Here is a 26,476-nt window from a genome sequence, read left to right as displayed (position 1 = left end):
CATGAAGGCCAACTGGGCTTTGGCCCAAGTGCATAAATTCTGGGGAGAAGTTGTGGGTATATAGGTCCGGAGATGAGAGAGAACAGGCACAGTGAGTCAAGGGGAGGTGGGCAGTTAGCCTGGAGCAGGGGGTGGGCATGGGGAGTGGCAGGAGGCGGCTGGGCCATTGTGGGGCTGCACAGGCCATAAGAGCGCGGGCTCAGTCCTTATGCTCTTATGAGACACTGGGCTTTCCTGCGTGCAGTGGTCACAACTATAGCGACTCATTTATATGCGGCATTATTTATTTGGTACCTGTCTCCGCATTAGATTATAAGCCTCCAGGTGGCAGTGGCCTACTGTCTCCTTCCCTTGGTACCCAGGGCCTGGCACAGGACTTAGTATGTGACACTCGGTGAATTTTTTTTTTTCCCTTATGAATGAATGAAGGGCAGTAGGGAGCCACTGGAGGGCCTCACACCTGGAAACAACAGAGTTTGTATCTGTGCGAGATCAGATTTGCTCTGGGAGAGGAAGCTGTCAGGTGCGGACGTTGGGGCCAGCACAGGAAGGAGACGCTGAGCTGGAGCCCTGGGAACTGCAGAGGGTGCAGCAGGGCACCCCCCCGATATGTGGAGCCAGTGGGGGAACAAGAGGTGCAAAGGTTCCCATGGGCTGAGCAAGGCAAGGGCAAGAGCTCGAAAGGGCAGTTGGTTCTCCCAACTTGTTCTGCACAACAGAAGTCCCGAGTCTGCCAGGCGTGGGAGCGCAGCAGGGAGGCGGCAGAGCGGTGTGGAGCACACACTGGGAGGGGCACCTCCAAAAGGGCCGAGCAGAGCACCCCTCTGGTCCTTAGGCTATTAACCTGCAGTCACCCCAAAAAATTTACTTGTCAGTTACATCCGCCAACAGATTATTTAATGTAGGTGTGCATTATTTAATATTCTATATATAATATTGGTTTATTGCTGGTCCAGCTGGGGGAATGTCACACGAGTAGCTAAATGTTCACTTTACCTACCCAGCCTGACTGTTCTAGAATGCTCTACCAAGGTCTTCATGTGACTCTAGAGAATAGTAGAATTCCTTCATTTCCCCAAAGTATTTCAGAAGTAAAGACTCCAGTGGGGGAAATATGCCTCCCTTGTATGGGTTATAGAAGTTTGGCGTAGATGAATTACAGTCGCCCATCGGTACAAGTGAGGGATTGGTTCCAGGACCCCCATATACCAAAATCCACGCAGATTCAAGTCCCGCAGTCAGCCCTGCGGAACCCGCGGGTATGGAAAGTCGGCCCTCTGCATACATGGGTTTTGCATCCCACAAATACATATTTGGTCCAAAAAAAAAAAATCCACATACAGATGGACCCATATAGTCCAAACCCCTGCTGTTCAAGGACCAACCATAAATTGATTTTAAAAGTTAACTCTTTAATCAATTGTAATTAAAGGAACAAGCATTGAGGGCCCACCGTGTGTCAGACATCACTCTCGGGACCCGACACTACTAATCCACTTGAGTCCTCACAAGGGAGCTCTATGACAAAGGCAGTGTTATCACCACCCTTAAGATGACTTCACAGCATAGGGAGTAGGAGCACAGGTGTCGGAGTCAGGTGAGACCTGGCTCGGACCCTGGGCTCCAGGCATTCCTAGTTGAATGCTCCTGAGCACTTAGGTGATGTTCTGAGCCTCCAGTTGCTCATCTGAAAAGGGTATAACAATGTGTACTTTTCAGGATTGTTGCAAGGCTTAATTGTGGGGATGCTTGTAAAGTTCTTAGTAGCGGCCCGGTATATAAAAAATGCTCAGTTAATGGCAGCTATAAATGCTGTTACACAAATGATAAGTAGGCTACGTGACACGTGGCTGTTAAGTAATGGAGCTGGGATGCGGACCAGGTCTGTCCTCTTTCTGCTGCTCCACACTGCTCTCAGCTGTCTTCCCCCTGTATATTCTAGCTCATGCAGAGCTGCGGTGCCACAAAAGCAGCTTAGAGCAAAGAGAGCGTGGCCCATGTTCCTTGCTATTTAAAAGATGCATCATCATCCTGTCGCCCTTATGTGATGCTCAGCTTTAGTCGGCTGCTTGGTGTTTGGCCACAGCGATGGGTCTGCCATCATTTCCACAGAGAAGTAAACTCCAGGCAGCCGAGAGCCCCTGTCATCAGGACTGTGGACTAGAGGACCCACGTTGAGAAGCGTCCGCTACAACCTGGCTGATCCCTGATCTGCTTTGCGTTTTATTTTTTGTAGGGTGAATATTCTCAAAATTTCTTTCAAAAGGAAAAAGTTCTTTATACATCAGCGACAAAAACAGGTGAGTTGTGCCTATGCTTGCTTTGTTTTTGTGGGGTTTTTTTTTTCTTTTTCTTTTTTAAATACAGGGTCTCGCTATGTTGCCCCAGGCTGGGCTCAAACTCTTGGGCTCTAGGGATCCTCCTGCCTCAGCCTCCCAACTAGCTGGGACTACAGGCGCACGCCACTGCGTCAGGCTTCTTATGTTAAGTTCTTAAGCTCTTAGTTGTTTAGAGGTTGAAGACAATTTGCCGTATATATAACAGGGAAGAAAGAGCATGGCATAGTGGAGGCAGAGTCTGGAGGATCCAGTGGTTCTCTGTATAATTCACTCTGCCTATGTGGTTGGAGAATTAACTTGCTTTGGAGTCAGAGACAGTTGGTTCAGATCCTGGCTCTTCCACTTACCAGCTGGACAGGTTACTTAATTCCCCCTAGCCCAAGTTACCTTGTTTCCAGAAATGCAGTAATGCTCACTTCTTGGGGAATTGTGAGGATTAAATAAAACAGCATTGGTCAAAGCACCTGGCAGAGAACTCACCACAGAGTAGCAATGAATGTCCATAAGATCAGTTCCCTCCCTTGACGTGTTTAAAATGCATGATGGTTTTGTGTATGTGTCTCGTAAGAGGAGCCCATGGCACCCTAGGTAACTGTTTGCTTTTCCACATACAGAAGTAGGACTTAAAGGTGAGGAAACTGAGGCTCCCACAGCTAGTGAGGGGGGAGCTGGAATTTGAACAGGATCATTACGAATCTGAGATGCCTGCTCTTTGCATGACGCTGTCTTGTCATACACACTTTATCTTGTTATGCCGATGATTTTCACTGTCACTGTGCCCATTTCCCATTTTTTCCAAAATTGTGTGTACTTTAAATGGCCCCACATAGCAATGAACTCTGAGAAATGAGAACACTAAAGCTCAGAGCAAGTTAGAACTAGAATCTGGGTCTCCTGACCCCCTGCCCCTGCACAGTGCAAGATTCAAGGTGGCACAAAAATGCGTAAGATGGCATGAAAACAGAAAACCTAAGCTCATGTAGAATGAAGGCATAGCAGATGATTAAAATGATTATTCTATATGAGCACTGGATTTAACTCTGTGCTTTGTGGAAAGCAAATAGAGAAAAATCCAAAGGGTTATAAAATTGCTGCTGTCTGATAGATGAAAGGAGAGAGATGATCAGGAGAGAGATGTTCCCAGAGCTGAATTTTAAAAGGAACATATCAGACAGTCCTTATGTGGTTGCACCAAATATATCCAACCTAAAAATGTAAGTAGATTTGAAATAAAAGTATTCTTGAAGGACCACAGATGATAAAGAGTAGACTCTGGTCATCTTTGTTACCATATTCATGAAGGTGTTTAACAAATTCTGCTCTTACATATTCCTGTAACACTGGCTTATGAGGATTTTGAAGCCAGTTTTCCCCTGTCTGTTGCATCTTACCTGGTTGCCACAGACGTGGGTAAAATGCTCGCAAGACCTTACTCCTACATCTGTGTAGATGAAATCTCTACTGTTTTTCCTCCTAGACTGAATCCAGGGAACATATCGTGGCCTTCAACATGCTAAACTACCGGTCTTGCAAAAACTTATGGAAATCCTGTGTCGAGCACCATACATTCTTTCAGGCAAAGAAGCTACTACCTCAGGAAAAGAATGTTCTGTCTCAGTACTGGACTCTGGGCTCTAGGAACACCAAAAAGTGAGTATGCTTTAAGGACAGTATCCACACTAGACTGAGTTGTGAACATGTCCTGGTTGCCACTGGGCAGTGGACATGCTTGGACAGAGAAGGGAACACTAGCCCGCGGGTCCCAGGCATTGGATCTCCGAGCCTTGGCTGAAAGTCTCCCCAGGGACAGCGGTGTCTCTTTCCACACATACTCAGGGACAGTTCATCTTCCCAGCATTTGTTTCTCCACCCTCAACTCTGCTGTCCTCCGAGCTTCCAAGCAGCCAGAATTGCAACTGTCCCCTGCACAATGACTCAAAAGGAACACCTGGCAATGATTCTGAGTATCTCTTGGTGCCAGCATATTGGGCTTTTCTAGCCCGATGCCGCTAAGCCAGCCTATAAGTCCTATACATAAGAATTATATAAGCCTAACATATAATTCATATATAAGTTTTTAAATTTTAATTTGGAAGAAAATTTATTTATTCTCTAAATAAAATAACCATGCAGCTTATATTTTTATTTCTTTGTTCTAAGATTGCCTGATAAGTGTAAGAGGTAGCAGTGTTGTTTGTCAGGTTATTCTTGTAATTTCTCATTTGTTGGTTTTTCAAAATTGTTTTTGTGATTTGTTGTCGTTGATGTGGCTGTTACTAACTAAATGAGGCCCACGTCTGAGCCATTATCTGGTATGTGGAACTGCATCAGACTACTCAAGTGACTTTCCTACTATGTTGATAAACATTAGGGAACTTACAGAGTCCATAAATAGCAAATTCCTGTTAGTATCAGTGATACTATTTATGGTGCTAAGTGCTCTCTCTCAGCTTCTGATGGACCAGAAGCAACTATGGGTCTAAAGTTTTTAGCTCTTAATACTGTCTAGTGCTTTTATACATTCAGAAGCTCTACTATTGAACAAGTCATGATAAGAATTTATTGGAATGTGGTATTGACTTAGGTTAGACCTAATCCTCAGGCCAGGTGAGAGGTGGTGTAGTGAGGTGATTGAAAGCATGTACTCTGTTTGAAAGCAGGGATCCTGGGTTCAAATCCTGCCTCTGTTACCTGAGTTTTAATTTGCTGCTTCAATATCCTCATCTGCAAGTCTTCTTCATCTGCAGCTACTGTCGGGGCCTGGGTGCTGGTCATCTATTGTGTCATAATAAATTACCCCATTTTGGTGGCTAAACACAACACTCATTCTATTGTATCTCTCGATTTTGTGGGTCAGGAATTAAGGAAGGGCTTGGCAGATGATTCTTCTGCTCCATGTGGTATAGACTGGGATTTCTTGGTGATAGGTGGCTGCTGGCTGGACTGGCCTGGAAAGCCCAAGACAAGTTCTCTTGCATACCTGGTGTCTTGATGAAGTGGTTGGAAGGCTGGACCCCTCGGCTTCTCTGTGGGGGCTCTCCAGCCAGCGTAGTTAAACTTCTTACACGGAGGCCCAGGGCTCCATGAGCAAAAGGCAGAACCAGCCGGTCCTCTTAAGGGCGACTCCTGATGGCACAGCCACTCCTGATGAAAGCGGTCACAGGCCAGCCCAGATGTAAGAGTCAAAGAACTTGCAGCCATCTTTAATGCGCCACAGGGGCTCACTTGAGATGTGGGGAGTAGTTTGGGGATGCACGTCAGCAGCTCTTTACTGCCTGTACCAGCGTAAGCATACTGGTGAGTTCCAGCTCTCGTTACCTCCATTTTACACATGAGGAAACTGAGGCTTGGGAGACTTAACACAATTTGCCCAACCCCTGGAGATACATCTGCATATTTGCATATTGGGCCCTCTGAAAGGTTCCACATAAAAGAAACTTGTTGGGTATTTTTCAAGCTTGTGGGACAATGGAACACTTTTTTCCAGGGGTCCCTATTAATAACCTATGACCTGTGCTTTAGAGAACTGCTACATTAAACCTCGGAATTGCTCCCCTTGTTTTGATCTCTGCTCTTAATCTTGGGTGGTGTGGTTTCTGGCGTGGGCCTACCTCAAAGGAAAGATTCTCCCAGGGACGCTACGGTGCGCATTTTGATCAGGGTGACGACAGCATTTCTTAATATAAATTAGTACATGATATTCTAGGGGGAGTTTTGTTTATGTTCTTTGTTATGTTTTGGTTTTGTCAGTTGCCTGGTATTTAGGCTGCAAGAAAATACATAGAATGTTTTCATAAGACATTAAAACCTAGTTTAAAATTTCGAGATGCCAGAACTGAAAGTGTTACCCTTTAACAGCCTTCACACTCTGTTCTCTCAAATAATTCATTCTCTGAGGGGTGTAGAGGTATACATGAAATTCACAAGTGATTTTCAGGGTAGCACAGTCAGAGACCACGGCCTGCAACTGTACTTTCTAAGTATAGTCTCAGGTTCTCTCTCGAAGAGTTACTGGTAATTTACAGGGACGGCTTCCGCCAGCTAGGATGGCAAAGGGCACCTGGGACGATGGTTAATGTTTTCACTCATGCCAATAGAATTCTGTGAAGTTACCTGAGATGTATTTCTGTGTTATCCTGGAATTCCTTCTGATCTGGTATAGTTTGGTTATGTTCTGGAAGCAGCTTTGTTGATTGAGTAGTACGAACAAGAAAGCATTTTCACCAAAAGCCAGTAAGTCACCTAAGGAAAAGCCAGGACAGAAAGGAATGGCGTTTGGGCAGTCTGCAGTCTCCCTCTGCGCCTTGTAACCTTGGCTGGTGACACAGAGGCCACCCGTCAGGGAAAGGGCATGTGTAGACTGTTCACACATGCTGTAATCTCTTTCAGTTGAACATGTCAGGCTAGAAAGTGAACCTACATCTGGTTTTTCAGGTCTGTAAATAACCAGTATTGCAAAAAGGTGATTGGAGGGATGGTGTGGAACCCAGCCATGCGGAGATCCTTATCAGTGGAGCACTTAGAAACCAAGAGTCTGCCTTCGCGGTCCCCTCCCATTACTCCCAACTGGTATGTCCTTCTTTTGTACTACCCACCCGTAAACACTTTATCTCTTGTAAAACTAAAATCTCAACTTATAAATCCCTAGACATAGGTGGCCTACCGTCAGAGTTTACGTTTGCATTCAAGTCCTCCTAAACGTTATCCGTAGCACATCAGGCCCAGACGCTCTTTTCTAAAAACTTACTTGACCTAAGTAAATTGGGAAACTGTAGCCTCCTGAAATGCCCCTCTTGAAATCACAGTACACATTAGCATATTAAGTCCCATGATAAAGAAGCATATTTAGCTTTATGTAATCTCCCATTAACGTCCCACAGAATAAACTTTGGGAACAGCTCACAAAGGTCCATGATCTAAGTGACGTAAGGATGTGTGAGTCCTGCAGTAGATACGTATCGGGGAGCAGCCTGCGAGCTTTTGAGAGGATGGACTCAGCTTAAAAGGAAGGAAGTGGCGTGTGGCAGAGCGGGAAGGGCGCTACATTTGTAGCTGAAAGACCCAAACTCAGATTTTGGCTCGTCCGTTAATTAACAAGTTTCTTTACCTCTCTGGTCTCAGTTTCCCCATCTGTAAAAGGATTATAAAAACAACCAAAAATGAAATAATAAAGTACAAGTGCTTCAGAAGCGTATTTTTAAAAGGGTCAGGGAGAATCATCATTATCGCTTTTTTATTATAATGGTCCCCAAAGACATCACGCCATTTTTGTGAATACCTCCAAAAAGGCCAGGCGTCAGCAGAAGGGGAGCCAAGCAGGTCGTCCCCAGCTCCACACTGGAGGAGGAATGTGGCTTTGAAGCCAGAGTGGGCCCATACGTTCCTGAGCCCGGGTCTGCTCGGCCTGGGGGAAACTGGGCAATGGGCAGACAGAGGAGATGCCATTCAGGACCTGCTAGGGAGGGACCTTCCCCTGGGGGCCTGATGCTCTGGGCACGGAGGATGATAGTATTTAGTGTTAGAAATCATGAGTGACTGCATAGATTTGCTTCTTGCTTTCTAAGTTTCGGATACTTCACTCTAAAGAGGTAAAAGTTATGCTATAAAGCAGCAGCATGATTTATCTGAAAATCGCCTAAGCGGCAGTGCCAGGGGCCCAGACCGAGGCCCAGGACAGGATCCAGGGGATAGCAGGGTTGGATGTTGCCACACTCCTGGCCTGGAGCTCCCAGGGCTATTTATAGCTCCGCTCCTGAGGAGTCACAAGAGTCTTTCTACTTCTACTCTGGACACAGCATTATTGATTATCTGGGCCCGGGGGTATTGCAAATCATGGAGGCCCTGACAGTCCCAAGGAGAAAGGGCTGACAGAGGCAGGGAAGATGGGACAACGGTGAGGGAAACTAGAACTTAGAAAGCTCAGCAGCCTGGGACCCCCGCGGCAGGAGCTGACGCCCAGGTGCTGCACCGCACGTCCTGAGAACGCTGCCTGTTGCCTCGTTTGACTCATTCTCGGGAGCGGGTGAGTACAGCTGAGGCCCGGGGAGGTGACGTGACTCACCTGAGCTCACGTGGCTACTGCTGTTGCAGGACAGGGCAGCATTTGTCTGCCCGTCTAATGCCACATGTTTAATAAGGGCTGTATTTTAAAAAGCAAACATTCATTTGAAGAAATGTAGTTGAAATAAGGTTTGCGTTTTGTCAAAAATGTTCTTTGGCTTCTAAACCTTTTATTGACATTGTTTGAATTAATCAGAAAAATTGATCAGCCGTCAATACGGCCTAGTTACATCTTGAGAGCTCGAGTCCTCCTGGAAGGGTAACTCACCCTAAATCAATACTGGTCGACTTCCCAAAGGGCCTAAACCAACCTCATCCTGCCTGTTTCTAAGGCTGAGGCTACTGTTCTGGGGGCCACACCACTTGGCTGAGAGCGTCGGGCATCTCTGTCACCCATGGTGAATTCTGCAGGGGTGGTCATAAGTTAACTGGCTCTGAATGTCTAACAGCCTCAGCCAGGGAAGGCATCCTTAGAAAGGTCAGGACACCAAGTTAGAGCATGGATATCTAATAAAATTTTTAAGTGGAATTTGCTTTGAACACTTAACACTCAGCATTTCCCCCACCCAGGCGAAGTCCTCGGCTCCGGCACGAAATCCGAAAGCCACGCCACTCTTCTGCAGATAACCTTGCAAATGAAATGACCTACATCACGGAAACGGAAGATGTATTTTACACATACAAGGGTTCTCTGTCCCCCAAAGACAGTGATTCCGAAGTTTCTCAGAACCGCAGCCCACATCGAGAGTAAGAAACTTGTGTTTTTTTTCTTTCTTTCTATCTGCTTTTTGGCTGTTGAGGAATTTGCTCAGGCCCCGGTTGCCAGTTGAGATGAGTCAAGGGCCAGTGCCTGCAGCCAGCTCCCAGGGTGCTCTGTGCCAGGACGAGAGCACAGATCAGACCTTCCTGCACAGAAGACAACCTGTGCGCTTGGGGTCTAGAGCTGGTACTTCTTTTTTTCTACAACAAAGACCTCCTACTCTCCAAGTACTTGTTAGTCTCCTGAACAGTCTCCTCTCCAGTTCATAAGCAAAGCCCAGTTTAAATCATTCCATATTCTAGAGATGTAGACTCTAGGGCCGCCTTAACTATGATTTCTCTAGATTATTGGAGTTTTACCATCGCATAATATCATTGAGAATGTGCTTGCTTTTAAAAGCCTTCTCAGAGCAGTATGCCCTCAGGGTTTTTGCTTTATTTTGTTTTTAATTAATAGTTAGTATAAAGAAACAAACATGTTATTAAATAGAACATGTCTGATTTTCTTTGTCAGATTTTTGTCAAAGACAGTTTGCACTAAATCCTTTTGTGTCTCCTGTTTTTTTAATGTGACACATTCCCCTCATAGCTCAAGGCCAGGAACAAATGTCTCTCCTAAGACGAGCTTGAGTGCTTTTGTTATTCAGTAAGGTACATCTAACCCATTAGTTCCCTTTTGCCTTGGTTACCAGGGAGCTCAGAGCTGCATGCTGTGCTCAACTGAATTCACTTCCTCAGCCCAGTTTTCTGATATGGTCCCTTCTCTTCTTTCCTTGCCTTGGTTATATGGGTCTTTCCCCCACCCCTTATTTTAATGAATTCATCATTCAACCACATCTATACATTCTGGGGTAAGCTATCTCAAATGATTTTTTTGAAGTAGACAAAACACGGATCATAAATTAGGCTAAAGTATGATAGGAAAGGATGAACTGTTAGAATGGGTCCCCAGTGACTACGCAGATTTCCTGTTAAGCCCCATACTGTGCCCAAAATATGGAAACATAATGCAGCTTCTAACAGCAGAGGATTAGCAAACAGGCACCTTTAGTGAATCTGTAAAATTTTTTTTTTAACCACTGTAGCTACTAGGCTTAAAGCATTAAATACATCCTGATTGTACTGTAGTCATTCAGAGGTGAATTGCAAATCTCCATCCCCCTGATGTGTGAGGTTGCTGCCTCTCCTCTGTCCCTGCCTACAGCAAACATGGTTTCTAGTTTATCTGTGTTCTTAACACCTCTGGTTAAATAATCCCTGCGGTCATTATTTCCTTGTGACCTGAGCTTGGACGATGATGCTTTTGTTAAATGACCACTGTCTCTTGCTCCAACTTGCAGTCTGCTGCCCCATTGTCGAGGCAACAGTGGATAGGTGTGGGTTCCCTTTGTGTAACTCCGTGGCTTTGCAAACCACAAGCAAATCTAGAAATAAGAGGCAGGAGTGCAGATGTGCATGATTAGAGCCGGTCTGAGCCTGCAGTGGGGCTCTGTCGCTGTGGTGAAAGGAGAAGATGATTTAGGGAACTGTTGAAGGACTCTGAGAAGCCCACTCACACCTGCTGCATCAGTTGCCTGCTGTGGTTTGCAATCCCATGACGGAATTGTAGAGCTTCTAGATCTTCACTGTCCAGACTGTAGCCACCAGCCACAGGTGACAATTTGGATTTAAATTAATTAAAATAAAATGTAAGCATTCAGTTCTTCAGCCACCCAAGCCTCATTTCAAGTGCTCAATAGCCGCATGTGGGTAGTAGCTACGGTCTTGGACAGCACAGGCATAGTCCCATTCTTATGATTGCAGAACGTGCTATTGACAACACTTGTCCAGACTAATGTGTTTACTCTACCATTCATTGAAAGTGGAGTGAGGCCGGGCACGGTGGCTCACACCTGTAATCCTAGCATTTTGGGAAGCTGGGAGGAGGGAGGATTGCCTGAGGCCAGGAGTTCGAGAACAGCCTGAGCAAGAATGAGACCTACAAAAAAATGGAAAAATTAGCCGAATGTGGTGGTGCGTGCCTGCAGTCCCAGCTACTCGGGAGGCTGAGGCAGGAGGATCACTTGAGCCCAGGAGTTTGAGGTTTCAGTGAGCTACAGTGATGCCACGGCACTCTGGCCAGGTCTATAGAGTAAGACCCTGTCTCAAAAATATATAATAAAATAAAATAAAGTGGAGTGAACTGCAGAACGTCTACAAGTGAAAAGGGTATTTTTCAAATAGAATTTGAGTGCAGGTAGATTTGTGATCGTCTTGCTTGCAGTCCGGACACTTAACACACCTGCCTGGCTGCTCGTCTGTGGAACAGGGTGGGTGGCCTCTAGGAGCCCTTACGGCCCAGCACCCTCTGATGTCTTACGTGTCAGTGCTGGGTGGGGGAGAGATACATTCTGTCCAGTGGCGTGTGGACACTTCAGAGGGCTACGTTCACTGCCGGGTCCAGAAGCAGGCTCCATACAGCCGTTGCTGGTCACTGAGGGAGCACTGAAGTGAATTAGACAAGCCCTTGCCTTCAGGAGCCTCCAGGCCAGCTGGGCGAATAGCACATTATCAGGCCTCATGGTCATACCACGGGGCTCTGTCACTCTGGAAAGGAGAAGAGGGCGTGGGGAACTGTGCGTGTTCCCCGTCAGGTTTTCCTACTGTGGTCTACAGTCACATCATGGAATTACAGAGCACCCGGCCCTTCACAGTCCAGTGCAGGAGCCACCAGCCACCTCTAAGACTAGTTACATTTAAGTTCATTAAAATTAAATATAATTTAAAATTCACTTCCTCAGGCCCTGTTTGACTGAAGTAATCTGGCTGTGCCCACCCCCACTCATTGCACGTTGATTCTTCTTGAAACCCTTCCGTGACTTCGTACGATATGTCATCTGGGGCACTCTTTATTTTGCAGCTAAATGTTAAAAGTAGCAAATAACAGTGATTCAAAGGCAGCCTTCCTTGCAGAGGTTTTGCCAGGTACACTGACAATGGAGGTCTCAGGGGAGCCGAGTTATTGGCTGTGCTTTGCAGGCAGGGTGAGCGGTTGGAAAATTGGCACCCCACTACCTCGGGCAGGGAACCTCTTCCTGCTGGTGGGAAGCCACTTTCTGCTGGGTCTTCGGGGGCAGGGGGCCCTCCATTGCTCCAGGCAAGAAGCATGGGCTGGTCTGTACTTAGTGGGGGGAGGGGGGGGAAACCTGTGTTGGTTACTTCTGTATTTGCAAAATGTTTAAGAAACGTTTGACATGTTTTATACAGCAGATCTGTATTAAGAGGCAAAAAGAAGCATTCTGTCAGAGAAATCAGATGAACAACATCGCAGACAGTGAGGAGGGTTCCTTTTAAGAAGAATTAAGGGTAATGTTCTGTACTCGTTTGAAAAAGAAGAAAGAGAAAGCAAGCAAAGAGTGGTTAGACTTTGGCTCCAAACCCAGAGTGGCACAGCTTAGGCTGTCTGAGCATTATCTTAGCAGATGAGTCACTGGCCGGTTGGTTCCGTATTTATAGCAGCACAGCAAAGTTTATGATTATAGTTATGAATCCTCGGCAGTCTGCTTTATACCCAAGTGGGCTGTGCGCTTTTGTTACTCCCAAGTTCCATCAGCCATTATGTGTTCCTTACCTTGCTTTGAGAAGACCAAATTCTACAGTAGAGAAGTAAGTTTTCTTTAAAGCAAAAACAAAAAAACAAAAAACCCCCGCCACCCTCCACCCAGACAAAAGGGAGGGATCATTCCCCAAAGAAAAAAACGACTTGCAAACAGAAACTGGGGAAACAAATTTTAGTGCAATTTAGGGTTGTGTTCAAAAGATTTTTTTTTTTTTTTGGCATTACTTTATCACCGTTGCCTTGATGGGTGGCCAGCATGAGACACCCCTCAGAGTGGGTGGGGCTTCGTGTCAGTGTAACTCCTTTGCTGTCAGTTTGCCTTCCTAGAGGCACCTTCCGTAGGATGTGGGGCGGCTTCACTTTTTATTTCAAAACTTCTGTGCACTGGAAGGGACCTCGGCGATCCCTTCCTCAGCTGAGTCGCAGTGTGGGAATTCCCTCGGCCTCACCACCGGCCTCCCAGGGCCTGAGCACCCCGCCAGTGATGGAGAGCCCCCTCTGCAGTGTGACACTGCACCCCATATTCTCCCCAAACTCTGCTGGAAGCCGCTTTCACGCTGACCTGGCATAAAGGTCCCTGCCTCGAGCTCTGGAACAACACTGATGATGTCTGTTTCCATTCTGCCTGCCAGCCCTGGCTGCTCTTCTTAACGAAACTCTTTGAACGCAGCCTCTTTCCACCCTTCGCGCTGTCAGCTGCTGTCGTCCCAGTGCACACCGGCCCTTCAGTAGAGGGGGGCGCCAGATCTGAATGTGGAGGGAGGTTCTGCACACCACCTGAGTGTCCCCCATGGAGGATGCCAGCCAGGGACGGGGTTTCATTGGGAGCATTTGTGTATATTTTCCCTGAACTTTGCCTGTCCTTCCCTTGGTTTGGGCCCACTTGCGTGGCTGTCTCACAAACGCCTGAAACCCACCGTGACCCAGCTCAGCTCTCATCTTCACATCTAGCCCGGGGCTGCTCCTGTGTCTTGATGAGCGGCCGTTGTTTCAATGCTACCTGGTTTGCACCTACTGGAAACTTGAGTCATCCTTTACTCTTTTTCTTTCACCGTCCTCATCCAGTTTCTCACCTTGTTAATTATACCTCCCAGACATCTCTTGCATTTGACCTACATCCCTGCCATCCCCACAGCACTGCCCCCATGCGCCACCATCATCTCTTGTGTGGACTGGTCCAGCAGTATCAGAACTGTCCTCCTGTCTTTGATGTCTCCTCCTTCCAAACCATCCTTAACAAGAACAGCAGACATAGCTTTCTGAAATACACACCGGAGAACATCACTCCCTGCTTCAATACCTTTTCTCTGCTTTTTCAACATCTCCTGCCTCGGCTTATGCTACTGCTTTGCTTTGTTATTATTAGTATTTTGTCAGAACACCTTGTCCTTCTGCCTTGACTACCTGTTCCAACTCCTATTAATTCATCTTTCGAACTCAAGCTCGAGTGTAGCTGCTCCGTGAAGCCTATCCTGGACTCCCACTGTACCCCGGACATCTGAGCACTTCCTGCCCCCTTAGGGAAGGCCTAAAGGAGAGATTCACGATCTGTTATTCCAGCTGTAAAGAAGCTGCTAGCTCAGAAAGCAGCATATCTGAACCACATTCCCTCAGCCACTTTGATCTTGGGCCCGTGGCATTTACCACAACCTGAGAGGAGCCGTTTCACGTGGTAACTGGCTCCATGTCATAAAACCCGTAGTCAAAGACAGTATTTTTTCCATTACCCAAGGACTCTTAAGTAAGGAGCCATGTGAAAATTTCTCCCGGAATTTTATTCAAAAGAAACTGTGCACTCTGGGAGAACTAGGATGCTTTCCTCTAGCCCCACGCTACTCCAGTTGTGGCCACAAACCAGCAGCACCTGAGAGCTCATTGGAAATGCACAGTCTCAGGCCCCAGGCAGGGCTGCTGGATCAGTCTGCATGGAACAGGATCCCAGGGGATTCGTGTGCATGGTACGTTCTTGGAAACTGCAATTGTGCACATGCTGAGAACCGTTTAATCCACCTTCTCTTTGCACCTGAGCCTCCAGGTTCTTGAGTAAATTCTGTGCTCTTTCAGAGTAACTCAGCTAATCCCAGGCACCTGGTCAAAGCTTTTTTTCCGTCATGCACTGAGCATTTTAATTGTGCACTTGTCTGGTCCTGTGTTTCCTGCGCTAGGAGAGGAGTAGAAAGAGGGCTAGGATCTCTCCGGACCTTGAGAAGCTCATAGACTTGAGAAACAGACACAGAAAAGAGGGCCCTTATTCTGTCACACAGCAATTTGGGAACATGACTTTGCTCCCTTTCACAGGTAGAGGGTTGTGGGACGGTGCCTTTATAATTTTCTAGGGTTCAGGGAGAGCATCGTGCAGGAGTCTTTCTTTCATGGGCAGTCCTGCCACTTTAAATCTTTTTTAACATTACCACTCTTCAGAGAAATGAATTATCCCGTGGCTTTTGTTCTGATTCCTGCTGTCTTTACAGTTCTGAGGCGTCTGTTTTCCAAGGGTGAATACCTGTTCGTCTGCCTGACAAATCAGTCTGCCACTCATGTCTGTCTGTCCCCTTCTCCCAGGGGCCAGGGTGTGGCCAGTCCCACACTGGCTGCTCTGGCTCCCAGGCAACAGTGACAGTCATCCTCAGTGTCCCCTCCTCCTGTGTCAGGGACAGACCTCTTGCTCGCACTCTCTCCTCCCCTATTCCATGGCGCAGTCCCCCCTCCTTCCTCAGTAGCACCTGTGTCCTGTCCCAGCAAGGGAGGAGGCCCCATTGCTTTGGTGTCTTCATCCCCGGCCTCCCAGGGCTGTGTCCAGCTGCCACCTGCTCACTGCCTCTCGTCATTAGACGTCCTCCTCACAGTCCATCCTGCACACTGAACAGAACCTCACCGCGCCCCCCAGGGAACCCTGTACACAGTTGATCAGGCCCCAAATCAACCATTTGTTTCCATAAATTACTATCTATAAGTTCCTCTCCAACCCTACTTAGAAAACAGGTTGGGGCACAGAATGACTTTGAATATAGTATTAGTACTAGTCATAGTAATAACAGTAGTAGTGCTGTTATCGTTTGGAACTGTGGGCTGTGTTAGACCATTGAGTTCTATATTAAAAACTTTAAGCCTCATACGATGAAATCCACAAATTAAAAATTTAAAAATTAACATAGTGAGTACAAGATACGTTACAGTTTCATTGAAAGTAGTCTCTTTGCTTCTGCATCATCACCTCACCTTTGTGGGTTTCTGTTCACATGCTGTTCACCTTTTCCATTTCTGTCGCCCAAACTCTGGACTCTTCCAGACGTTTGAAGTGTGCACGCGCTGTATGCAGCTTTCTCCATGTGAAAGGTTCAAGTCCATCCTAGAACCGGAAGTGGCATTTCAGCTCGTTTAGCAACCACCAAACAGTTGCCCCTTCTGCCACTAGGTGGTGCGCTCATAAACAGTAAACCCTAGCAAAGTTGTCCTCTTTGGGGGAAATTTTTTACAGCGTCCTTGTAAGTAAATTAAAGTCTCATTCCTTCTCAGTCTGAAAACTTACTAGTATACAACTTAAATTCCAAAATAGCCTCACTCTGATGAAATGCCTTCCCATCCATAACACCCTTCCCTCAGCCTGCAACTTGGAAACCATAAGGCCAAGCTCTTCTCTTACGTAGAGCTGTGTTTCCACATTGGTCTATTGCTGAATATTTTCTTTAAACAAATTAAGATTGTGCATCATTCTGTGCAAATACGATTTCACATTTAAAGTAAGCTAATTTGAAACCACCAGGAAACAGAAGCACCAATTTAATGAAAAACCCATGGATAAGGTTTTGGATAAAGGTTGAGGGGGAAGCAATGGCAGCCGTCTTTTGTCTGTTTCCCTGAATGTCTTGATTTCCTTGCTTCTCCTGTCACTTCCCCTAGGATGAGGTTAGCACGGGGCGGGTCTGTGGAATGCACGGAGGGCCCCCATTAGTGAGCTTTTTGAGGCTTCTGTGCCAGTCCTGTGGCTCCGAGACAGGCCGGTGTGGGTGATGCAGAGATGTGGAACATCCTGTCCTGCACAGGGACAGCAGGGAGGGTTAATGCCTGTGGCCCTGCAAGGTCAGAAATGGGGGTCTTAGGAGCAGACTTGGCATGGCTGGGAGGGGAAAGAAAGGCTTGGAACCCATGCAAGCTCCTCAGACTTCTATCTTCCAAGTGAGGGCAAAGCCATGCGACCTTGGGCGAGTTACCTAGCCCCTCTTGGCCTCAGTTTCTTCATCTGTGAAATGAGGGTTGGAACAAGTGACTGCAGAGGTCTGTTTGGTTCTAATCATCTGTAATCCCCTAAGACAGTGCTGTTCAGCAGAAATTCCTGCGATGACGGAAATGTTCTGTAGCTGTGCTGTCCAGTACGGGAGCCAGTAGCCACGTGTGGCTGTTGAGCATGTGAAATGTGGCTGGTACAGCTAAGGAACTGAGTGGCTTATGTTCATTTATTTAAATTTAAGTAGTACCATGTGACTAGTGGCTACCATATTGGACTATGCAGCTGTAAGACACAGAAAGACCCCTGTTAGATAGAGAAAAATAAAACATGTGATCTTAGTGTGGGCAATGAATGGATGTGGCAGGCAAATAATGCCAACTAGGACTAATATAAATTATTCTGAATATGTAACAATAGTCTCATTTCCTTTGGGGAGCCGAGAGCCCTGTGAAGCAGAATCAGCAGCAAGAATGAGATAGAAGGAAAAAAGCTTCCGAAAGGAATGGAGTCATGCATCTGCATGAGCTTTCTTGGCAGAGTCTGGTTCAGCAGCCACCAGAGTAGCTGGACACGTTTCCCTGCCACCCTTCTAAAGCAGCAGGGAAGGGACCTGACTTTTCAGCAGCTCCTGGATCTGCCCTGCTTCCCGTCCCTTTTTCCTAAAACCAAATGTGATGATGCTTGGGCCAGACGAGGGCAGGAGTGGCCAGTGGACTCTGGGTGTGCCCGAGCCCTGGGGGTGACCTTTGCAGCTCTCTTAAGTCTCCAGGGATACCTACAACCCTGAGCTGCCAGACGCCAAGAGTCAGTAATGTTTACTCTAATAAAATATTAACCCAGTTATTAAAATATCTCCTCCTTCCCCATGATGAAGGAGTTTATCCGAGAACAATCCAGCACAAAGCTGCCTGACCCGGAAGTCATCCAGTTCTGTGTCTCCATCTTCAAATGCTCCAGGCTCCTGCTCGCCTGATGGCGTCGATCAGCAGTTCTTAGAGGACTACCACAGGGTGACCAAGGGGGGCTCCACGGAGGATGCCAGCCAGTACTACTGTGACAAGGTGAGCGAGCACAGGTCCTGCGGCTCAGGAGTCGCCAGGTCACCCACCCAGGCTTCCTCTCCCCTCCCCTGTGGGCAACTAAGTAGTAATGACTAACAGAAAATATCTTATCACCAACAGCTGGAGAGGGAAGTAAATGACCACTTTAAAATATTTTCCAGAATGATAATAATGGCGATGGCTACTTAGTCTTGATCCGTATCACGCCAGATGAAGATGGAAAATTTGGATTTAACCTTAAGGTATGTTGTATATTTATGAGGAAGTTTTATGCTATGAAGCAATCTTTAGATTAATTTTTAATTTCCATTAGAAATGTGCTGCATACCTAAGCTACACAAGGAAATTGGCTCAACCCTCAGAATTGGAAGTTTTTCTAATGTGGCCTTAGCAGCTGCCAAGTGCTCTGTGCCTGGCACTTGCTGTGCACAAGGTTTATCGAATTATTGAGTTCCTGTAATGAGCAGTGAGATCGGTATTTTCAAACCCATTTTGTAGATGAAGACCAAGGCTCAGAGAGGTGAGGACATATGGTTGGCCAGTAGAGCTACCTGCTTGGGGAGGGTTGTCAGAGAACCCTGCAGCCTTGCGAAAGCTGATAAAACAGTTCAAGGTGCAGGGCCACCACCCTCCTCTGGCACCTCTCTGGAAGGTCTGCAAACCATGCCCTTAGGCCAAATCCCACCTGTTTTTGTAAATAGTTTTATTGGAACAGCCATACCTATTCATTTATAGGTGGGTTTATGCAGCAGTCCCCAACCTTTTTGGCACCAGGGACCGGTTTCATGGAAGACAATTTCTCCATAGACAGTGGGGTTGGGGGTCGGGGGCTGGTGGGAGGAGGCAGAGGTGGAGCTCAGGTAGTGATGTGAGGCAGGTTCCTAACCACCCCCCCACACACCCCCACCCTGTACCAGGCTCAGGCCAGGGGCGGGGTCTTGGGGACCACAGGGTTCATGGCTGCTTTGGCATTCTGGTGGCAGCTTGAGCAGTTGCAACACAAAGCCTCTCTGGCCCTTTACAGAAAGTTTACTCACCTCTGTTCTAGAACAAAGTGAGGGCAGGTGGTCTCTGCTGCCCACCCCCCAGGTGCTATCACGCACACCCTCTCTTCTACCCCAGTAGCCCTGCTGAGGCTCAGGGGCCAGGTGCGCTCACAGCATGTGACCTTTTCCAAGGCCTCACTCGCCTCCACTGCAAGTTCCCTTTTCCGGCAGCCAGGGCTTAGAAAATGTGCTTGTGGAGTCCTTTTCCTGGGGGTGTTTGCATTTTTGAAAAGGAGCTGCCTGCTCCAAGTGCGTCTTTAGTTCATGGAGTATGGGGATGGCAGAGGCAGGCTTCTGAACAGTTACTCTGGTTGCCCACCAGCTCAGAGGGGTCAGGAACTTGCCCCCTATTTCTGAAAGCGTGTGTGATTTGAGTAGGTCGTGATGAAGTCTGAGGCCTCCCCTGTGCCAGAAGACTCGCATTTATTGGTATCTGTGTGTGTTTGTTGCTGTGAACGACTCACGTGTTTTTTTACTTTAAAATGTTTATAGGGAGGAGTGGATCAAAAGATGCCTCTAGTGGTATCAAGGATAAACCCAGAGTCACCTGTAAGTAAACCTGTTCCGTCTTATTTCCCATGTTTTTTGTCCCCTAAATCTAACAGGTGTTCTTTCTGTGTCCTGTTTCTGTGTTTGCCGGCTGCAGAGAACGAGTATAAATGCACACATACAAATGGGAAGAAAGGATGGGATCCATGTGTTCTAGAACCTTGCTGCTGAGTGTAGTCTACAAAGCTGCAGCACCCGTCTCACCTGGGACCTCGTTAGAAATGCAGACTCTCTGGTGCCAGCCTAGGCCTACCCAACCAGAATTCCCATTTTTAACAAAATCCTTGAGTGATTTGTGTGCACGTTAAGTTTTGAGAAGCACTGCTCAAGGGAAGGAAACTGAGGCACAGCGTCTGCCGCTCTGCTCACTGCGCGTGGGAGCAGGGACCCTGTGCCTCTTCTCACTAGCTCACCGCCAGCGCCACCCCCTCAGCCCTCTGTTTAGGCCTCCTAAGCAGATCATTTGCTTTTTTTATTCTTTTTAATTTTTTAATTGCATATATTTAAGGTGTACAACATGTTTTGCTATATATATATATGCATAGAGAAATGACTACTTCAGTCAAACTCATTAACATATCCATCACCTTCCATACTTATCTCTTGATCATTTGCTTTTCTTAAAGCTGTAGAGCATCAAGGAGTCTCTGTGCCTCCTAGGAGGGAATGATTTGGGGATTTTACTCTTGAGTTGACCTTCAGGCTGCAGTTTGCCTTTTGCTGCTGTTTATGGTCTCTCTAAGTTAAGAAAGCTTTCATTCCTATACCATTCCGTTCACTGCTTCTCTCCATAATGGTTTCTGCCTTTGGTGTTACAAAGGCTTTCTCCACTGCAAGGCAGACACTCGTGTCCAGCTGGCAAATCATTTTCTAACAGTACGTCCAGAAAACAAAGGATTGGAGCCACCCTAGTCATTACCGTACCGTAACAAGCGAGGTTGGGCTGCCGGAGAGAAGTAGCTTCGGTAATTGTCTTAGCCTTATCCTGAAATGTTTCCTAACTTGCATTCTGAGCAGCACTTCTTTAAAATCTCACAACCAGCTAGCCGTGGATGTAAAAATAATGACAATAATCCCTGAGGGAGAAAAGGCGAGCTCAGCCGTGGTCTCAGGTGTCTGGGAGCAGAGCGCTCAGCCCTCCTCCCCGTGAGGACTGTGTCACGGTAACAGAAGAAACCCGCTTTTCCCCTCCACCCAGGCAGACACCTGCATTCCTAAGCTGAACGAAGGGGATCAAATTGTGCTAATCAATGGCCGGGACATCTCGGAGCACACCCACGACCAAGTGGTGATGTTCATCAAAGCCAGTCGGGAGTCCCACTCTCGGGAGCTGGCCCTGGTGATCCGGAGGAGAGGTAACGGCCACCTGCGGGGGGAGGAGCCACAGGGACACTGCCTTAGCAGGGCCTTGTCAGGCCTGTTCTGTGTTTTGGAAACTGTTGAATTTATAGCCAACGTTTGAAAATCAAGAATTCTCACATACTAACTAGGACATCTGGCATCTCAGTTGAAAATGTGAAGATCTGCCCACACAGGGCCTGGCCCTTTGTGGCCAGAACTCGGGAGGGGGCAGCACCCTCCCACCAACACGCTCTCCAGGCCCAGTGTGGCCACGTCACGCACCTCTTTCAGCTGCCTGGCCCTGCAGACGTTTGCATTTTCAGCCCTTTCTCAGAGCATCAGGCTATATTTTATTCATGTGGGGGTTTTTTGTTTTTTGAGACAGAGTCTCGCTCTGTTGCCGCAGGTAGAATACAGTGGCATCATGGTAGCTCACTGCAACCTCCAACTCCTGGGCTCAAGTAGCTGGGACTACAAGCACGCACCACCGTGCCCAGCTCATTTTTCTGTTTTTTATAGAGATGGGGTCTCGCTTTTGCTCAGGCTGGTCTCAAACTCCTGAGCTCAAGCAGTCTTGCTTCGGCCTCCCAGAATGCTAGGATTACAGGCATCAGCCACCGTGCCCAGCCTATTCATGTGTTTTTTATTTTGTCGGGGTGGCAGTAAGGAGAGAGAGGCCTGATTGTCTCGGGTGAGTCCTAACTCTGCCTCCTGCGGGCTGAGGGACCTTGAGTTATATGCCCTGTCTGCAGTTCAGTTTCCTCAAGTGTGCAGGGAGGCTAACAACAATCCGGACCTCACAGAGTGGTTGTGAGGATTAAATGACACGCCGGAAACGCTTTGAATGCTGCCCGATGAGGGGGTGGGTGCTGGAAGTGTGGCCTCTGTTGCACGTCATTACTATTGTTGTTGTTATGAAATAACAAGCCAAGTCCCTTGAAGCCTCCTGCACAGGTTTAAAGTACTGGAGGTAAATGCAGGATGTGACTGAAAAGCCCTGACCCTGAGTCTCTGCTCTGACCTCACGTGCAGACTCAGCCCCCGACCCCGTGTCACGTCTTTCCTACCTCAGCTCTGCTCCCGCTAGAACCCAGCCCAGGGCTGCCCAGGGACAGCTCTGATCCCACCTACTCTGTGGGGCCTCTCTGGATCTCTCCGGATGCCTACCCCGTCCCCCTCTCGCCTCCCCACCCCTTCAAATCCCAGCGCTGTGCTTGGCACACAGTAGGTGTCCAATAGTAACAGGAGCTGGCGTATGTGCCAGTGAAGTGCCTCAAGCTGTACTACTCGCTTCATGTCATTATCCTCTTCAATCCTCGTGACTTTCCAGAAAGGTCAGTATCATTATCTCTAAGTGAGGAAATGGAGAAACCACGTCACGGAGAGGTGAAGTAAGCTGCCCCACTGCTGTGTGGTGGTGAGGCCAGAGGATAATGGGACCACAGGGATCGGTGCTGTGATCGGAGCAGGCTTCCGCGTCACCCAGATGTGCCCTGTGGCGTGCTGGGCCTTGCAGCCAGCAGGACAGGCCTCCCCTGTGGTCCGAGGCAGGGGCCGGGGCTGCTTGGAGGTGAGGAAAACCAAAGTGTGTGGGCTAATAGAGCTGAAACGACAGTGCCTGCCACTGATTCTGTAGTAACTGTGATGCTAGTACATGTGTTTTAAAACTAAACATGTAAATAAAAAACATGAATTGATTGAAGGAAAAGTGATAAATTATCAGTAACAGATGACACAAGTCACAAAAGTAGCAGAAGAGCTGAGCTGCTGTGGTCAGTGAAAAGAATGTGGCCAAGTCAGAAAGACTTGGACCAAACTCCAGCATCCCACCCTGACAGGCTGGGGCATTGTGGACAGACAGAATGCTCTGTCCGAGAGTCCATTGCCTCATCTGTGAAATGGGATAACTACCGCAGATTGAGAACTGCAAAGATTCAGTTCTACCAAGTGGGGAAGCTCCAATGTTGTTAGTTTCCTTCTTCTTTCCTGTTACCTTGGAGGCAGTTGGGAGCCATTGAAGGCTTTTGAGCAAGGGAGTGACTTCCCTTTCCGAGTGGAAAGGGAAAACTCAGAAATGGTCCTCAAGTTCCCAGCTGAAGAGATTGGAGAAGGAGGAGACAACAGACACAGGCAAGCGAAGTGGAAGTATTATGCAGCGTGGGAGAGGAGGGGGGTCTAGGTTTGTGTTTACCTCTGTTGAGTTTGACGTGAAGGGAGAATTAGTACTAAAGAAGTAAGGCTGAAGCACAGAGGAGATGTCAGGACTAGAGGTATAAACTCGGGAGCCTCCCATGTAGAAGTGGCCTTGAGCTGGAGACCGAGCTCGCGGGAATGATGGTGTCATACGGAGAGCTTGGGGCTTCACCCCAGTGCCTGGGAAAATGCCCATTTTAAGGAAGTAAGTGAAAGGGAGCTCAGGAAGAAGTTGGGATGGGTAGAAGCATATCCAGATCAGGGCAAGTAAAGAAAATAGGAATTCTTTAAAAACATTCTTTCCTTTTCTTTTACCTTGGGCAAAAGCCTCTGAGCCTTAAACACCATCATTTAAAACTAACCAGAAAGATTAGTATGTCATTTTATGTAATTAACACATATTGAATCATTCACCTAGAAGTAGTGTCTTTGGTAAAAATGATTACCGTGTGCTTAATCATTTAATAAGCTGTTTTATACCATCTTCATTCAGATGTCGTACGTGTGGTTGGTTTGGGGGAAACTGATAAACCAGGGTGTTGCTACGCAAAGCCAGACGCCCTCTGTCTTGTACGTTACAGCCGTCCACTCGTTTGCCAACATCAAGTCTGAAGATGAACTGACCCAGCTGTTCCCCGAAGCCATCTTCCCCATGTGTGCAGAGGGTGGGGACACTCTGGAGGGATCCATGGAACACCTGAAGAAGGGCCTGGAAAGCGGCACGGTGCTGATCCAGTTTGAGGTAAGAGCCTCCCGCCCAGGGCTGAGTCTTGCAGCCTGGGCCACTGACCCTTTGCCGGTGGGGCTGTCCCACTGCCACTCAGCAGAGACACAAGCCCTCGTTTCCTCGGTCGAGGTGATGGTGTGTTTCACAAACCTAAAATGGTCAGCGAAGCAGCAAGCAGAGCTCTGAGCCTGAGAGGGTGCTCACAGCAGCAAGCAGGGTTCCCGTCGCTGAACTCTGACTCACCCTCTCATCTAGTAACGTTCCGTAGTCATGGAGAAACGCGTCGGAAATTGAGGAGGAGGGACTGAGCGTACTCGGCTGACAACACAAAAGCTCGAGACTCTCAGCAGTGGAAGGTAGCGGAGCGTGGTGTGGGTGAGCAGCACAGGGCTGACGAAGGAGCCCCCAGCTCCACCCTGTAATTTGGAGCAGTGGTGTCATCCCCTGCAGGCATAGCGTCTTGCCCTCACAAGTCCCCCGGCCCCCTATAAACGTGAGTAGAAACCAAAGTCAGACCCGTCCTCCCCAGGAGGGACCTGGGATCCGTAGGACTGATCCTGCTGACACAGGCACACGGACTTTGTACCAAACCAAAGAGGACCAAAGGAGACTCGGTTTTTAAGTCAGATTCACTGATCCCTAACAGAATTAAAATAGAACGTGTTCATCTTCCAAATTCATTTAAAAGCAGAAGAAAACAGAATAGTTCCTGCAATCAAAGATAGTAGAAGAAAGAGCACAAAGAAGTGTAAAATAGGCCAATAGAAGAAAATAGATCATGATTAAAAATAACATGCAGTCTGGGTTCATAAATGCAGAAGGGAGTCTCAGATGGGGCTCAGAAACAGAAATCGGCAATGCATTATTTATTAGAAAACCACATAAAGGGAAAAGACACAGAAGCAAAACTCGGAAGTTTGTCGTGACCGCAGAGGGATTCAGGAAAGCACGTGTCTGTGAATATTGAACACAAAGGAACGCAAAGCAGAAGGCTTTGAGTGTAAGGTCTGTTTTATAACAATGTAAGGCAGAGAATGTGAAAATATGTTGGTGCAATGTGTATTGAACAGCAGTGGAAAACAAAACCCACAAGTCAAAAAGGAAAGGTAATCGTCTCTCCCCACCAAAAAAATCAATAGAGAATTTTAAACGTTTAATTAACCACCTTGACAGATAATATAAAATAAAAATTAAGTTTGCATCTTGTGGAAATGAAATCTGGGTAAGAGGATAGTAACAATATAATTTTCTAGGTAGAATACTAAATATTCTACAAAGGGAAATAGCCATTTTTTCAGGGGCCTACAGAAGGCTATGTAAGTTTATGGCTTAAAAAAATAATGTAGAGATTATCTTCTCGGGCCTTGCCTTGCAAAGAGGGTCACAACTGAAATATACATTTTTAGGCTGGGTGCAGTGGGATTGCTTGAGGCCAGGAGTTCGAGACCAGCCTGGGCACCATAGCGAGACCCTATCTCTACAAAAAATTAAAAACTTAGCCAGGCATGGTGGTGCACACCTGTCGTCCCAGCTACTTGGAAGGCTGAAGTGGGAGGATCCCTTCAGGCCAGGATTTCGAGGCTGCAGAGATCGTGCCACTGTACTTCAGCATGGGTGACAAGAGTGAGACCCTGTCTCTTAAAAATCAAGAAAAAAGAAATATATATATTAAACACTAAAACTCATTCATAGTTTTTACACACTCTCCAAAATAATTGGAACAAGGAAGACCTTAAAAGGCAGTCACAAAACTATTCTTTTTTTGGTATTGGAGGGGATGGGAAAGGCACTCTGAATTCATTCATTCATTCATTCATTTAGTGACTGTGTCTCAGGTACTTACCGTGTGCTGAACAATGGATGAGGGACCTGTTGAGGAAGTAGAAGGGGACTTCTGGCCCCAGGGAGCTTATAGTCTAATTTTAGTATACTTGGGGGTAGGTACATGCGTCCCAGAAACAGCTAAACACCAAGAAGGCTAAGATTGTATTATGCGGAGTGTATGTTCTGTAGCAACTGGAGGTGAGAGGGTTCTAGGAGGCCTTCTGGGGTGAGATGTGGGGTTAATAAAAGATGAATGGAATTAAGTGTGGCAGGGAGAGTGTTCCAGGAAAGTCTTGGTCTACATGCAGACGAAGCTCACAGGGTGTCAGGTGGCAGGAGGAAACAGGCCCACCTGGGGTGAACAGTCCAGGGGAGAGGTCTGCAGGTGGCAGGAGACCTTCAACCCAGTGAGAGCTGTTTCCAGTGGGCCAGATAGCCCACAAGGAGGCGCTGTGGGCTCTCGCTAAGGAAAAACTCAGCCCTAGTTGTAAATGGTGCTCCACGAAGCTGCCTCCACTCGGGTGGATCCACTTTGATGTGTTTTTTACATATGGGAATCCCACAAAAGATGTTCCTTGAAAAGCATTCATCAACTTTTTAGGAAGTTTTACAAAGGCTTTAGGGAGAAGTACCCTCCCTGTCCCCTACCTGTGTTTTTGAATAGCATTTCTCAAAGGGTGACCCTCTGACCACATATATGGAAATCACCTGGGGAGCTTGTAAAACTAGGTCGCAGCCCTCAGCTCCTGCA

General features: G+C 47.3%; 1 protein-coding gene across 4 annotated transcripts in view; it reads left to right on the top strand.

Moving 5' to 3' along the window:
* PTPN3 (protein tyrosine phosphatase non-receptor type 3) overlaps positions 1-26,476 on the top strand; it is a 106,483-nt gene that overhangs the window by 57,446 nt on the left and 22,561 nt on the right. For 2 of the 4 annotated variants that reach the window (XM_069476652.1, XM_069476655.1), the window contains 9 exons: positions 2,237-2,300; positions 3,817-3,989; positions 6,774-6,908; positions 8,970-9,146; positions 17,859-18,045; positions 18,207-18,287; positions 19,584-19,640; positions 20,839-20,995; positions 23,756-23,916. In XM_069476652.1, coding sequence (XP_069332753.1) covers positions 2,237-2,300; positions 3,817-3,989; positions 6,774-6,908; positions 8,970-9,146; positions 17,859-18,045; positions 18,207-18,287; positions 19,584-19,640; positions 20,839-20,995; positions 23,756-23,916 — 1,192 coding nt within the window. The remainder of the gene's footprint in view (positions 1-2,236; positions 2,301-3,816; positions 3,990-6,773; positions 6,909-8,969; positions 9,147-17,858; positions 18,046-18,206; positions 18,288-19,583; positions 19,641-20,838; positions 20,996-23,755; positions 23,917-26,476) is intronic. The other 2 variants (XM_069476653.1, XM_069476654.1) reach the window with 2 other exon arrangements.

Source organism: Eulemur rufifrons, chromosome 7 (genome assembly GCF_041146395.1).
Source record: "Eulemur rufifrons isolate Redbay chromosome 7, OSU_ERuf_1, whole genome shotgun sequence".
In the NCBI taxonomy this organism is placed as follows: Eukaryota; Metazoa; Chordata; class Mammalia; order Primates; family Lemuridae; genus Eulemur; species Eulemur rufifrons.
The sequence above is the reverse complement of the archived record's forward strand: the minus strand, read 5'-3'. Positions and strand labels throughout refer to the sequence as shown.